This window comes from Amblyomma americanum, chromosome 11 (genome assembly GCF_052857255.1).
Source record: "Amblyomma americanum isolate KBUSLIRL-KWMA chromosome 11, ASM5285725v1, whole genome shotgun sequence".
NCBI lineage: Eukaryota > Metazoa > Arthropoda > Arachnida > Ixodida > Ixodidae > Amblyomma > Amblyomma americanum.
In genome coordinates this window covers 96,004,747-96,020,826 of record NC_135507.1, presented here as the reverse complement: position 1 = coordinate 96,020,826, position 16,080 = coordinate 96,004,747, and the positions used below count along the sequence as shown (strand labels likewise).

Sequence of the window (16,080 nt, the reverse complement as noted above, 5' to 3'; positions counted from 1 at the left end):
CCCACTGCAGGACAATGCCCTCACACATATCTCTGCAGTTAACCCCATCCTGTGCCAGCTGCAGCCACTTCTTAATCTCATCCACCCACCTAACTCCCTGCCACCCCTTGCTGCGCTTGCCTTCTCTTGAAATCCAGTCATTTAGCTTTACCGATCATCGGTTATCTTGCCTTATCATTTGATGCCCCGCCCAAGCCCATTCTTTTTTCTTGATTTCAACTGGGATGGCTTTCAACCACACTTGTTCCTTGGCCTACTTCCTATCCCTTAATGTCGCACCTATTATTATTTTCCTTGCCATAGCTCGCTGTGTTGTCCTCTATTTAAGTTCAACGCTTTTTATTATCCTCCACGCTTCTGCCCCGTAGGTGAGTACCAGTAATATACAGCTCTTATATATTTTTCTCTTGAGGGATATTGGTTAACTGCCACTCATGATCTGAGAGAACCTGCCAAATGCGCTCCACCCCATCCTTACTCTAGTTATTTCACTCACGTGATCGGGATCTGCAGTTACTACCTTGCGTGAGTAGATGTATTCTCTTACCACTTTCAGCACTTCGCTACTGTAAATTGTAGTTGCTGTCCGAGACTGTTGAACATTACTTTGGTTTTCTGCACACAAAACCGTAGGAGCAGTATGCCAGATGTCATTTCTGTGCACATTCCAGCTGCAGCTCTCCCTGCTACATTTTCAAGTGGCCTTAGATGCCTTGTATTTCCATCTCTGCTAGCTCAGTTATGTGACTGCACTGCCCAGAACTTTGGGCAAAGTTTTTTTTTGTTCCAATGAATTTGCCCTTCAAACTAACCTTTGTGCTTGAAAAGAAAAAATAGGAACACATTTTTGTGCTCCTTTCTCCAGGGAAGGACTGCCCAAGCAACCTGAAATCGTGCACTCCAAGTCGTGCTATGATTTGCCCAATCGGGATGTGGCACCGCTGTCCAAGCGCATCCTGGCAGCCTACACGGGACCATCAGGAGGCCTTACGCGGGTCAACCGAGGGCCGCACCGGGCACTCACGGTCACTGACCAGGTCGACTTCATCGACGATGACTCCCTCTGTGGCAGCAATGAGAATCTCGCCTCCAGGTGACGTGTTGTTGCTGTGCTTGGTGCACCAAAACAGTGTGCAGAGTGGGGCGTTAATTATGTGGCTGTCGTGCCGCTTTTAGAAACAGTTCATAGCGCAGTCATGATTTGGGCATAAGCTTCAGTGTCAGTATGTCTAGGCTGGTACAGTAGGCACAAAAGAATGTGGTGAGGTGCACAGCAGGTGAACAAACCACTTAACTCTAGGCCCTCATTTAGCCCTTGGCCCTCAGTCCCCAGCAGCTGCGTAGCAAATGGCCAAGGCGGCAGTCACACCTGTAACACAGCGGAGGGTGTTAAAAATCTCTGGCTCCGAACAGGCCGCCAAAGCACTAGGTATGGGATTCCTCGTCAATCAGGATGTCGTTGGCAACATTGAGGATTATATAGTACTAACGAGAGGGTGCAACTATATAATTAGGCTTAATAGGAGGCACAACCTGAAGGTGGTGCAGGCCTATGTGCCTACATCCAGCCATGATGGCCCGATCGTTGAAAGCTTCTATGAAGACGGGGAATCAGCAAGAAACGAAGTAAAATTACAGTACATTACACTGATGGGCGACTTCAATGCGAAGGTAGACAAGAAACAGCCCCGGGGACCAGGCAGTAGGCAACTGTGGCATAGGCTCTAGGAAAGGGGGGGAAGGGGGGTATGTGTAGAGTTTGCTGTAGGGGTGTGTGAATATTAGAAATAGCAAGGGGGAGTTAGTAGAGTTCCCAGAGAGAAATTATTTACGGATCATGCATACCTTCTTCTGAAAATGAGAGAACAGGAAGTGGAAAAGCCCCTATGGTGAAACTAGAAATGAAATAGACTTCATACTATGCGCTCACCCTGGTATCATGCAGGATGTAGAGGTCCTCGGAAAGGTGCGTTGTACCGACCACAGGATGCTAAGGTCTTGAATCAGCTTAGATTTGAAAAGGTAACGGAGGAAACTAGGGAAACGGAAGTCCATTAACAAGTTAGCGGTAAGAGGGAAAGTAGAGTAATTCAGGATATCGCTGCAGAACAGATATTCGGTTTTAACTGAGGAAGGCGATCTTGATGTTCAAACAATGAACAATAATCTGAGAGCTATTATTATGGAGTGCGTAGTAGAGGTAGGCGGTAGGATGGTATGACAGGATACAGGCAAGCTATCATAGGAGACTAAAGATCTCATTAAGAAACGCCAAAGCATGAAAGCGTCTAACCTTACAGACAGAATAACTGGCAGAGATATCGAAGTTAATAAATAGGCGCAAGGTAGCTGACATAAGGAAGTTTAATATGGAGAGAATCAAGCAAGCTCTAAAGAACGGAGGTAGCCTAAAAGCGGTGGAATGCAAAGGTGTCATTTTTCAACAGGTCCCTCTATCTGACTGGAGAGATCTGCTTCTCCGTGCAGGTACCTCGATAAGAGTGGTGGTACACCCAAGGCAAAGGTACCCACCAGTATCTCATCAAACACTGAAGGACCACGGGTTGCAGACACAGGTAAGGCAGTAGCATGTTAGCCTCCACAGCCTGGGTCTTTCTGTACTGCTTATATGTTCAGCTCTTCAAGTTGCTTTTTCTGACATTTTCTTTTCGTGCTGCTATAGCACTTGTGATTGGCATTCCCTGCATTTTGTGCATTATATTCCTCAGATTCTCCTCTCCTTTGTTTGCAGCAAACAGTGTTTCAAAACACTGTATATAGTAATTTCAAAACAGCAAGCCAGAACCATTCGGATGTGTGGATTTTCCAATAATGGTTGGGACGCAGTGATGGGATCACTGACTTTTTTGGAAATCTCCTTGCGCAAGTTGAATGGCTGAAATAGCGATTCCAAATGACAACTCTGTTTGTGAAATGTTTCACATAACAAAATACAACCTTCAAACCTGGGAGCAGGTACGAAAATATGGGTAATGTACTTGTCATCACAGATACAGTGTTGCCCATCGAAATTGCCTGTAACTGAGGTCACGGAAACAGCATACTAATAAAAATCATTCATTTGCAATTTAAATCTTTTATTCATACTTCAAGGGGCATAGGAAATTAAGGAAAAAGACATTCTGTGATAGCTTGATGAGCCCCTGGCCCTCAAATAGAGTGGCAGCAAAAGCAGAACGACGTGTTGAAATAGTTACAGCCTTATGCCGTGCAAAAAAAAATCTGTTTGGTATGTGCAAATTGCTATGCAAATAAATTAAATATTGCCTAACTACATACTTTGTGTAAATCACAGGACAGAACAGAGGGTTAGTGTATAGGTAATCCTTGTTACACACTAAAAAACCTTGGTTATAGCCCTGTCTTTTGTTTTTTAATTCAGATGCTATTGCATCTGAGATGAATTTGCGAATTTTAGGAGGTGTTTCCTTTTTCTTTTTTCCAGCTTGTGTAACTGGTGAGGAAGCTGAGACGGCCTCTGAAGAGATTGCTGGCATCGGTAACTGGAACCAGCCAGCAGAGTTCGCTTATGGAATTGCTACAACACTGTACGAGTGTCATCCTGTCACCAAAGAAAATGCCGGTAAGGTTTTCTTTTCTCGGATGCTTTTATGATGCGCTGTCTTCGTCACATTTGGGGTTATTGGACGCATCGTTTCTTCCGAATTTTTTTTCTCACCTTTATTTTTTCAGCCGCGGTGGGCACATCCTTAGGTGTGCGCATCTGGTAACTGCTCCATGGGGAGCACATCTAAAAAGCACCTTGCTTTATTTTTTTTGGCCATATAACATTCATTCGTTTGTCTTATGGCTATTTTCCTGTCAGCTCTAACAACTGCATCCTAACAAGCCTAGGTCTGATTATTTGCCATAGGTGGCAGGAAAATCGTGTCTTTTGGGTAGTTGCTGCATGGATGCTCAAAAGCAGCGATCAAAAGCACATGAGAATGGAAGCCTTGCTTTAGGAAAATTGTGATGACCGTGATATCAACATTTAGTCTCTGTCACATTCTGGGACCTCCTGATATGACTATGTATGCAGCGGAGATTTGAGGATCATTGATGCCAAGCGAGCCCATGTTCGTTCAGAAGCTGCATCGTGGTACAAGGTCTACCGCACTTACAAAAACATGTTCAGAACAAAAGAATGTGATTTCATTGTGTCACAGTGAACATTTCATGTATTCTTAGGAAATAGGAAATGGGTTCGTTTCATTTCTGTAATAAACTGCTAAGTTTATGTTCGATGAAAAGCTCCCAAAGGATAGTGAGCAATTAAAAAACTAAACTCATCATTCATGGGGTTTAGTTCATTGTTTCATGCATTTTCTAGCCAATTCAGCAAGATCTCATTAATAAACTTTATGTTGCTACAGATTAGGTGTGCATCTGCTGCTTGCTTTTGATTTATATTTTCATATATTATGCACTTTATATGGTCGAGTCAAATTTAAAAGCTCTCCGTTGACCCTATAAATTACAAATAACTTAAAAATTGCTGCCGTGGGCGGGATGGAGCTGATGTGACATAGAGATGGGTGCTGTCCGGACCTATTTTATTTTTTCTGGTGCGTCGGCCTGTACGAATTTGGGTGGGTGAGGAGGGTCATCATTTTTAATTTCGAATCTCTTCAGTGTTATGGAAGCTAGCTTAAAAAGTTTTGCGGTGTGGTGACGGGTGATGGAATACTGGTCACTCCTTTGCTTTTCCTAACCTCAGTAAAAACAGTTTCTTGTTCCTTTTATGTGGCCGCTTCCACGTCATGTTGTGAAGAACAAATAAAAATGAATGAAATGAAATGAAAATGAATGAACTCAAAATTAGGACCATGACATAGCTGGCTTAAAGGGACCCTGAAATCATTTTGTTAGCCTATTGTAGTATAACAGGTCTGCAGAGGTGGTTTCTGTGAATACTCGAGTCAAATTTAAAAGCTCTCCGTTGACCCTATAAACTACAAATAACTTAAAAATTGCTGCCGTGGGCGGGATGGAGCTGATGTGACATAGAGATGGGTGCTGTCCGGACCTATTTTATTTTTTCTGGTGTGTCGGCCTGTACGAATTTGGGTGGGTGAGGAGGGTCATCATTTTTAATTTCGAATCTCTTCAGTGTTATGGAAGCTAGCTTAAAAAGTTTTGCGGTGTGGTGACGGGTGATGGAATACTGGTCACTCCTTTGCTTTTCCTAACCTCAGTAAAAACAGTTTCTTGTTCCTTTTATGTGGCCGCTTCCACAGTATCGGTGGTTTGTCATGCATACTGTACTATCTTGATAAAAAATAGGAAAAGGGCAGTAGCTACTGATTTACTGCGAGGCATCAGTTTTGAAGCAAGGAATTAGCTGAAACTAGTTGTGTGCAGTTAGTGCTACTGATACCCGAGCCTGCTGTTTCAGTTATTTTTGTTGTGTGTAGCATATGGACTGCACGCACTTCCTAGTACAGCTACCTCAGTGGTAGTTGTGCGACCATTTTTGACGACAGATGTCCAAAATAGTTGTACTGTTTTCCACAGAAATGCAAAACGGAACCAAAACGCAAAGTTGAAATGAGGAACGGCAGTGTCCAACTGGTAGTGCATTGCATTTTTTACAGTAATTGCTCACACATTTTAGAAGTGCAGTGGCAGATGTGAGCAGTTTTCCCAAGCGATTTATAACAGCATATAAACTACAAAGTTCAGGTGTATAGTTGTGTGACTTCACAACGTTGCAATGATAGTGAGCTGTTGCCATTCATATGGTCCTTCAAAGCATAGTTGTACCAGGCTGATGAGGTAGGAAACATCTGGCAGACTTTTGGCGAAAAACCGAAAAACCAGTTCGTTGTTGGGTTCAAACCCGACCGCGGCTGCCGCGTTTGGATGGAGGTGAAACGCAAAAGGCACCCATGTGCTGTGCGTACATGACTGTCACCACTTTCATGGTGGGTGAACAGCACAACAAAGGCGGGACAAAGGCAAGACAAGCGCCGACTAGCAACTGAGTTTATTGAAGAACAAAAAGTGGTAATAAGTGGTAATAATATAGCGGTAATAAACTCAGTTGCTAGTCGGCACTTGCCTTGCAGTTGAACACGATGGCAAGACGGGCAAGTTGGTGATATGTACTTAAGCGAAAATAGCGCAAAAGACAAGGACAACAAGGCCTTTGTTGCGCTGTTCACCCACCATGAATGCTTACCAACTCGCCCAAATCTCAGCTTTACTCAATGTCACCTCTTTCTTCCTTCCTTCTTTCGCTCCCTCCTTTATCCCTTCCCTTGTGATGCAGTCCCAGATATGTGAGACAGTTACTGCGTCATTTCCTTTCCTCAAAACCAACCAATATTTTTGTGCACTAGGTACACGTACCAGAGAAATGCATAGTATGCAAGACATTGGTTCTAAATGGTACTTGAAGCCAGTGGTTCTGGATGTGCACTTTGTTTATTAAGTGCCAAGTTTCCTGAAGAGCAGTTTGTTTCTGGAGTCTTTCTGCATCATCTGTGTTTTCAGTGCCATCTAACACCACTGTCGTGTGGGCACTTTCAGTACTTCTTGAGTGTGATCCCATCTAAAGTTTCAGGTGTGCTAGACATGCAACACTACAAATTTCTGCTCAGTCCTGAGCAATGAGTTGGCCTGCTGCATGACAGACAAACCACACAGCTATTGTTGTGTAGGCTGTGGCAAACAGACGAGTGTGTGACCATGTAAATTGAAATGTAAATGAAAAGCGCCTTTAATTGTAAATGTTGCTTTGTAGTTTTCACTTTGTACACAGGCAAGCACTTTAAGTATTGTGCATTGGTATGTTTCGTGTGCATGAATGTAGTGTGAGCAGGTCCTCAATTTGGACCAGAAATCTCAATTGTGCCATGCTAGTAGAATTTGGTTTGGTTGCATAGCAGTGCTGGTGTGGTCCTGATTGAAAGTGCCCGTGCAGCAGGTTTCATCAGTGTGTAAACTGTTTCTTTGTATCTGACGTGTTGGCACATCATAGCTGCCGTTGCTTTTCTATGCACCCCTTGTTTGTTCACTTTTGTCTGTTTTCTTTTGTGGTGGCTTTTGCAGGGGAGCCAATAGCCGATGCATTTGCCATCTGCGTACGAGAGAATAGTGCCGTGTTGGCCCTTGCTGACGGAGTCAACTGGGGCGACAAGTCCTGTTTGGCTGCACGCTGTGCTGTCCACGGTTGCATGGACTACCTCAACCGGGCCCTCTACCGGGAGGGCGGCACCATTGACACAACTCAGGTTGGTCTGGTGGTCTCCATGTGTGGCCATTTTGCGGGGCCACTCTTTGTCAAATTGAAAAGGGCCTTGGAGGAGGGAGAATGGGGGATACAAAAGTGCTGCTCAGCTCTTTCCACATTCCACTCTTTCAGTCTGCCCAGCAATTGTTGCTTTAGGAAACAGACTCTGTCTTTGTGTACCCGCTTCAGAGATGTGCCTGCTGTCAGTGCCTGAAGCGCATGAACTGAGTGGCAACGCTGGTTATCCCTAGTCTTCTTTGCTACTTCCTGTTGCTTTGTACTGCTTTTGAATGTGAATGGTTGCAGTGCCACTTGCTGATGGCACAAAAGTGAAAGCTGCGGATACTGCTGCATTTAGCGACAGAAGAGCCAGTGGCACTAGAGTGTGGCACATTGTGTCACCTATGTTTGCTGTGATTGTAAACATTTGTCTGCTGGCCATTCCTGTTATACAGTCGAGTCGGGTTGCGCGAAAAAAAGTTTAACAACAGCAAAGAGGGTTCATGGACGGCAAGTGACATGCGAGCTCCGCCGAGGCATTGTTTTGGTGGCCCCAAATGGGGCCTTGTAAAAAATACAAGAAGGTTGCCGTGGCCGCCTCTCAGCTTGAGAAATCCCGAAGAAACGCTGGGGTGAAATCGCCAAAAGCATCTCACCACGTACTTCTCACTGCCTTGCACGAGAAAACCCCATATCCGTCAGCTTTGCTTGCCTGATGCGAAGCTTGCCGACATCCTTCTCCATGGCTTCTCTTTGAAGTGCTGTATCCAGCCGCCACCTGGCTGGAAGTCCACATTGTTAATCAGCAGGGCAAACTGCTTCGCCTTTGTAGCCAGAGTCGGCCCGGTGGTAGGCAAGTTCTGGGCACGGGTACCAAGAAACCACTCATAGAGGGCCTCCTCCACCTCCTTATAGGCACCATGCCGAACATGTTCGCGCCCACTGTCAGCGAGCGCTTTAACTTCTCAGGGGAGCGTATGATTGTCGACACCATCCTTTGCGATAGTGCGTAGTAGTTCTTAACCAAGTCACACACTTTCTTACAGTTTTTGTTGTCCTTCACGATACTGCACTTAGTCTACAAATCGATAGTCGTGCGCTTTCTTTTCACCGGCAACGTTGTACGATAATCAGCGGGCGGATCAGCCATCTTCCGTTTCGGTGGCAATTCAAATGAGGTGGAGAAACCACGTGGCCAGGAATGACTTCGACGCAATCAACTAACACAAACAACCAAATCCATTGGCAGAACTGCAGAATGAGGGGTGAGCGAGCAGATCAGCGCTGTCGGCATGTTGGCGAGGTCCATTTGTGTTTCGGAGGGTGGCGCGGCGTAGAGCTATGGGCACAGCCCATTTGTGTCCGGAGGGGTGGAAGGGCAGTGGGAGTGAGACGTGCGGGGCTGGCGATGCAGAGAAGGCCAGAAAACAGGTTCTAATGTATGAGCGCATGGGGAGGGTGCAGCGGCTGGAATTTTTTTTTTTTTCAAGCATTTCGCATTCCGCTACCTTTTGGCATGAGCACTCAGAAGCCAGACTTCATTGTTATAACCGATAATGCAGCATGAGGGCATTGTAGTAAGCGGGTTATTTTACTATAGAAAACATACAAAAGTGGACGGTGCAGCAGCTTTTCATTGTTGTAACCGATATATTGTTAAAACTGGTATCGTTATAAGTGGGTTCGACTGTATTGTTTTTAAACTCTATACTCTGTTCCACACTTAGTGCGTAGCATTGTGGAGGCTACATAAGTAGGGTGTCCAGTAAAGCATATCACTCCACCTCATATGACTCGTAGTTCTCAAAGCATCGGTGAGGATTCCAAAAAAACATGGAACAGCACAAGACAACATGTTTGGCATTTCAAATCATGGACATGGAAGGCAGGCATTCAGTTACTGAACCCTCACGTTATAACTTTTACTAATAGTGTTCTACTTTTTGGGCACGAATGTAGTCAGTTCGGTTAGGCATGACAGCCGTGTATCACTCTGCAGCATGTCACTCTTGTTTCTCGAGGTCTCAACGATGGGCTTGACAGAACTGTGGTAAGAAGTAAAACCAACTGCACGATGTTGCCAATCACAGTATTCAGCTTTGTCGCAACGATAGGTCCTTGCCTGTCCATTTGGGCATGTGTTGAACTACTTTTCGGGCACGGGCATAGGCGGCTTTAAGAGGCTTGCTAGCTTTGGCAGCATTGCACATTATGTTTGAAACAGAGTATAGCATAGTTACACCGAATTTTAAGTCATTGTCATCAGCCTAACCATGCCCACTGCAGAGCGAAGGCCTCTCCCATATCTTTCAAATTAGTCCTGTGCTACCGAATTACTAGCTAATGAATAATTGGTGTAGGGTGTTTATTATACCCCCTTTAGGCAACCTAAATATCGTCCAATCCTCGTACACAAGGCACAATGTGCACAAACGGGAATGCTGCGAAAAATGACTGAATTGTGCAAAATCATCCCTGCGACCATTTAAGTCATGCATGTGAAAATGCAAGAAATTTGTTTTTAAGATGAATGTCTGTGTATTTTACAGTAACACTGATATAACTCCAGTCAGTGCACAGTTTCTTTTACTTGTTTCACAAGGATTTTCATTTTAAATTGCTTAAAATGCGTTCATCTTAGAATGAGGCGAAAACAGCGTAATTCAGACCTCGAAACCACTGTTGAGCCAAGCTGTTGAGATATGAGGTCTCAACTGAAAGTGCTTAAACTATGCGTGTGGTAGGATGTACAGAATCTTGGCATGCTCCTCAGTAAAAATCTAACATTTAACATCTTTTGCTCACTGGATAATAATTTCCTCTCGGCGGGGATATTAAGGTCAGCCACTGCAACAGCTTCGCTGTGTGGAGTTTAAAAGTGGTGTCCATACTTCATTGTGGGGGAGGCATAGGGGATGTGAAAGTCTGCAGTATTGGGGAATTTGCTACGTAGAGGTTCGTTAGATTCAGGTTTAACGGTAATATTGTTGTTTTCTGCATTTTTAGTGTTATCTCTAGAAAATAGACGTATGTGCACTCATTCTTGTGCACTTGGTTTTTCGTTGCTACAATTTCAAATCAATGTAACACTTTGTACGAAATTTGATATAGTATGCCTGCAAAAAAATAACCACTGCAAACCTGAGATTCAGTTCCTTGATTTAGGCTGCATAGACTATTTAGGTGGTGAAATGAAAACAAATTATGCAAGTTTTTCGCTGCATTCTTCAAGGGTGCTGTTATCGGGTTCAAAGCTGTCTTTTAATGTAGCTGTCCCTTCTTGCTTCCTCTGTGGACTTCCCAGGAGGTGTTTGTCTGTCTCCTGCGTTCGTTCCAAGCCGCCCACAGCCTGATCCTGCAAGAACAGGGCATGTTGACCACACTGTGTGCAGCCGTGGTTGTCCAGCTGCGTGGCTCAGAACAGTACGTTGTGTGCACATGCAATGTTGGTGACAGCCTCGCTTACGTCTACAATCAGCAGCATGGCGTTCGTGAAATCACCTTGGGTAAGTGGAGCATTTTATGTGGCTGCGATTGGACCATCAAAGATGCCGTTGGAAAGGGTTAGGGGAAGGGTTCCCAAACTGGGTTCTGCAAAACACTTGGGTTCCTTAGAGTTCTTTAGGGATCCCTGAACAAATCTCTCGATGCATGCCTTAACATGCACATTTCTTTTGCAGAGTTTTCTTCTGGGGGGGGGGGGGGGGTATTGTACTGTAATTGCTCATAGCAGCCTGTTTGACTATAGAGCCACTCAGTATTGATTCAGTATTAGTATTTTTAGTGGAGCTTTGTGTCTGTATGGTGTTTTTTGCGACTGTGTGATGCTGGAAGGTCATGAAGCTAATAAAAGCAAGGTTTCTCAGCACGCTTTGAAAGCTTTGGAATCCCAAACTTTTAACAGTGGTTAGAACACCTGGGTTAGAGCTCTCTGTTTGTTAGAATTGAGCTGGGTTGCCAGGCACGGCAGATGCTGAAGGCTTTTAGATACCTTTGTTGTTAGAAAGGGGACATTCAGTGTCAAGCATCTAATGCTGGGACCCATGCTTGTGAGAAATATACCAAGAAAGCAGCATAAGATGTGATTGATGCCTTGGTAAGGCTGCAGGGTGAATGGCGTGGGGAAAAATCTGTTGCTGTTGGCCCCCCTTTTTCAGGTGGTCCAGATATCGTTTCTTACTCATTGCAAAGAAAGCCTGCCAGTTTATTTTTCCTGTCTCTCAACTTTTGGATTGTGTGCTGTGGACACAATCTAACCACTGACACTTGGCTGAGTATGTCAAGAGGCGCACAAGAAATGTTACAATACTGGGAGGTAAAAAAAAAAAACTGAACATTGGGGAGTTTAGTTCAAACTGAAAGATGCTGGACTTAATTCTGAGTATAAGCTGGCTCGAATCCAAATGCCCAGTCATCAAACTAGAACTGATCTGAAAAAAAAATGTGTCTGAACATTCCAGGACCTAGCGAGAACAGTGCACACCTTTTTCACTTTGGGATGAAACCAAAGAGGGAAGAGTGGCTTTTCTCTTTTTCTGAAGTGCTACCATCTTCTGTGGCATTTTCTGTCTCCACACTGGTGGCACGCAGGAGCTGAACCCACACGGTGTCATTTGTGGAAAGAAATCTTTGATAGTGATCGGCTCTCCTGTAAGGGTCGTTGGCATGCATTTTGCAGAATTTTTTTGGTAAAAAATTTGCTCTTAGATCATGCATGTCCTTCTGCCACACGCTTAAGTCCATTAACTAGTGCAGCTGTTGCCAGCTGATTTTTGGCGTTTCCCAGGTGCTTAGTCACTCTTTACCACACCTGACGAGAAATCCTTCCACATCAATTTGAACGTAATGAATGTGCAGAAAGTTAACAACTGTTGATAGTATTAAAATTAGTATCTTGTGTCAAGGATGATGGTCAGCACATTGAGGTGTAATGAGGTGAGTTTGGATTTAGTGTTGCTAGTACCTGCATTTATTTCGCCTCACTTTTGCAGGTTCTCATGACATCCACTCCATGCGGGATATGCGTGACGCCCTTGGTGCGTTGGGACCAGTCGATGGACAAAACCCCGAACTCAACAACCTCACCGTCTCCATGACTGTGGCCCAGCCGGGTGACATCATCTTTCTCACTTCTGATGGCATCTCGGACAACTTTGACCCAGTCGTCGGCAAGTTTGCAATTGCCAAGAGAGGCCGCAAAGACGGTGCAAACAACGGGCAGCAACAACAGCCGCCTCCACCGCTGCCGGAAGTTGAAGCACACCAGAGGCATGCTTTGACACTACTGCGGATGCAGGTATGACTCAAAACCTGGTGTTCTTGGAATTTCGCTGATGGATGCAAAAGTATGAGTTTAGACTGCGAGTTTTATGAAAGCTTTACTGCATTAGCAGTGGTAGTAAAACACCATAGATAACTACTGTTTATGCAGCTCTGTGATGGGTACTGCTAATCAGTGAGCCCATTTATTGTTCGATGCTGAGCACTACTGTAATGGTACCATGTGAAGCGTTCTTACAATGGATTTTTTTTTTTGGCACAGAAAGGGTAGCTAGTGGTGTTATATCGTCTGTAGGCCACACTGAGAATCACGAAAACGTACTTTCAAAATGCAACTGGTTAATGCGTGCTTTTCTTGGAAAAAGAAACAGATTGCCATTCAGTATTATAAACTATGCCAGGCTTCTGCTCTGCAGACCTGCTTTTCACACATGAATACATATGAATACATATGTGGTTTTGATCGACGACCTGAATTGCTAGTTCTTGCACTGCTGGTGCCTTTTTCATGTGGAACACTAGGCACTCAAAGCACAGAATTTCGTAAACAGCACCTTGAGCCTTTTTTTTGGGATGGCGGGTGTCCTTGGCTTCGGGTGAAACGTCGAGTAAAGGAATTGGGGTACGTCACACTTTGAAGGTCCGCAGTGACTCAGTTCTTTTCTTTTTACTTATCTTCTCAAGAAGAGATAGTGTCCACTGCCTTCAATAAAGATACCACTACCGATTTCTTGTTTGGAGCGGGGTGATTGGAGTTGGATGGGAGGTACCGTCTGGTGTGAGTTTGTTTTCTCAATACAGAGAACAGCAAGCCTTTCTTGTGCTTTGTAAGTAGGATGTCAAGAAGGGGTTTATGCTAAACCACTGTATGGTGGAGTCATTGCAGAGCTTGAGAGAAATGGATACTGCACTTTCTTCATTCTTCATTGGAAGGAAAGAAGTCACAACATAGAGAATTTTACAGATAGCCTGCAAAAATGTGCATGCACCCCCACATGTGAAAAAGGTGCCAGTAAAATTCTGGCTCACCTTCTTGGAAAAGAAGTGGTGTGAACTAAACACGAGCCTGCTTCCACCATAGGCTGGTTCCTTCCCCTCCCAAAAGAAAAGGCCCGAGGTGTTTACAAAATTTTGTGCTCCCGAGTGCCCAGTGTTGTATGTGGGGTATTCAGAACTTTTTTGTATTGGGGCAATGAACGGTGAGCGCAGCATTTCAGCAGAGCACTGCAAGGCATGCAGCTACAAGGTTGACTTTCACGGGACTGTTGTGCTGAAGGTCTAGTTGAACCCACGAAGGAGGCTGCTGCTGCAGTCCTGGCACATTCAGCGGGCGGGGGGGAACAAACTCTTCTGCCATGGAAGCCAAAAAAAAAAAAAAAACTTTTACAATTATAAAACGACCTCGGAATGTCGGCCTAACTATAGCCAAAGGCTGTGTGAACCCAGTGTCATCTTTCATGTGTCATCAGAAGTATTTGAGAGGCAACATTTCAGACGTGTTCGTGACTACATCAAGTGCAGCAAAGCCTCCTAAGCGTCAATGCATGCGACCTTTCATGAAGCAGCGGTCACCATGGCTTCTCGTATTGCTGTGTGTGCTTTGTGTTTCATGCTGCACAGCAGAAGTGTGCACAGGCCACAATTCTAAGTCCGTGCCTGGCCCAGGCCCTATGTTCCTGGCAGGAAGGACCAGCCCAGCTGTTTCTTTGAGTTAAGGCCTTGGCCCACCCAGGTCCAGTCGGACATGCTCAGAGTGCAATTGGAGTGACAGTGTAGAAACAAGTAAATCCACGAAAATTCAAGGACAAAGAGAGGTCACAAATGCTCGAACCTGCAAGCTTGCTGGCTTCAGAAGAGAACCTTTGCAGTCAGGTCCACTTTTAACGGCCTCAGTTAGGATGAATGCGCGCTCTTATTACAAAGGAGGGCGGTGCTACCGTCAGTATGTGTATTAGGCCAGGGCACTCTGCCTCAGTTAAAACCAGCAACCATGGCTGCAAACTCAAAGCGAATGAGGAGGCACTACAAACTTGCCTCGCAGTTGAAACGCAGACACATTTTCCAGCCCTTGTGACCCCTCATACTCTCCACCCCCACAGAAACAGTGGGGTGACCAAAAAAAAAAGTGACAGTTAACTTTTGTACTTCGGCCAAATATTGAATTACGTGCACTAGGGCTGTGTGGCCATTGTTTTGCATTGTTTATCGTTCACCTTCCACCTAGGTCACATGACCTTGTGACGTCAGAACCTGCCAGGTGTGTGTGTATATATACCGCAGGTACTCGTGTAATGAACCCACTTTTCTCCACAAAAGTTGACATTAAATTCGGGAGAGGGTTAATTATGTGGGAAAAAAAGTCCAAATTGATTCTTGAGGGGGGGGGGAGTCGAAATTTCATGTCATACGTCTGCCCGCCCATTTATCTGTCCGTCCGTCCATCTGTCATCAACAAAAGCATGCGGTCAGATGCGTTTGTGGTGTTGCTGGTGTTTAGCATCATTCACTTTGAAAGATGTTTGCTGTATCATGGCACAATTCGAAAATTTTATGTTAGCTGGCGGCGCCAGCCACTCGTGGTGAGATAAAGCGAATATGCTGCGGACGCCGTCCCTGAAGGACATGCGCGTTTTTTATGCGAGGTTAAAAACTTTCAAGACGGTTATGAGTGTAATGTGAATGTTTAAGCCTTAGGTGTGGTGAGGGGTTAGGCATTCTTGCTCCCGGTCTCGAGCTCGCCAGATCGTGTAGGAGTCTTCATAGCATTTCGGTGTAGCTGTTTTATAGCGTTCTGGTTTAAACTGCTGCATTCCGTTCCGATGCTGAAGCGCTCACCGGCTTTCTAAGCATACAGTGGTGCAGCTGGGCGCGCAGTAGAGTGCCGAGTGAGACACCGCTGCCGGCGCTTTTGTGAAGAGTGCACGTCTTGGCGCTCTGCCAAGTTCGCCGAGCCACTCCTCCCCAGGGGCCAACAAGAGGTGATGGTTCCTTCTGCCCCAGGTGAACCCAGAGAGATGCCCTCAGGAGCAAATTGGTTGTGTTTGTGTTTTATTAGTGTACGTGCCTTTCTGTAAACCTTTTATTGGCTGTTCCTGATATGGTGCTAGGCCAGAAGCCTGTCTTGATTTGCTCACGAGATTCGTTGAGCACCACAGCAATATTCCCATCTCGTGGGTGTACAGGGCTCAGTGCCGAGACAAATATTCCGCGGCCCATGCCCAGCCTGGGCCTTGCTTCTGCAGAGTTCTGTGCCTTTTTCCCTTCTCTACTTTTCACAGTTCTTTGTCTTTCTTCTGTGCGGCCCGCAGAGCCTTGTTTCCACGTTTATAGCCATTCACTCTCTCTCTTGTGCCGCGCGCTCTGCCCCGATGGCACTAGATTGCCAATAAGTTGGCTTCTCCTCACCGCTCTTGAGCATGGCCGTTGAGCTTACTGTACTAGGGTAAGGGTGCGGGCTAGTTGATAATCCATGATTAAAAATATAGAGCGCAGCTTAATACGGACAAGCACAAAGACGAGAACAGACACATGAGCGCTCGTGT

At 45.3% G+C, this 16,080-nt stretch overlaps 1 protein-coding gene across 1 annotated transcript in view; it reads left to right on the top strand.

Annotated features, from left to right (window-relative positions):
- LOC144110257 (PP2C-like domain-containing protein CG9801) overlaps positions 1-16,080 on the top strand; it is a 38,652-nt gene that overhangs the window by 15,680 nt on the left and 6,892 nt on the right. Inside the window, exons 2-7 of the mRNA XM_077643102.1 lie at positions 866-1,093; positions 2,488-2,576; positions 3,467-3,604; positions 7,078-7,259; positions 10,563-10,764; positions 12,250-12,554. Coding sequence (XP_077499228.1) covers positions 866-1,093; positions 2,488-2,576; positions 3,467-3,604; positions 7,078-7,259; positions 10,563-10,764; positions 12,250-12,554 — 1,144 coding nt within the window. The remainder of the gene's footprint in view (positions 1-865; positions 1,094-2,487; positions 2,577-3,466; positions 3,605-7,077; positions 7,260-10,562; positions 10,765-12,249; positions 12,555-16,080) is intronic.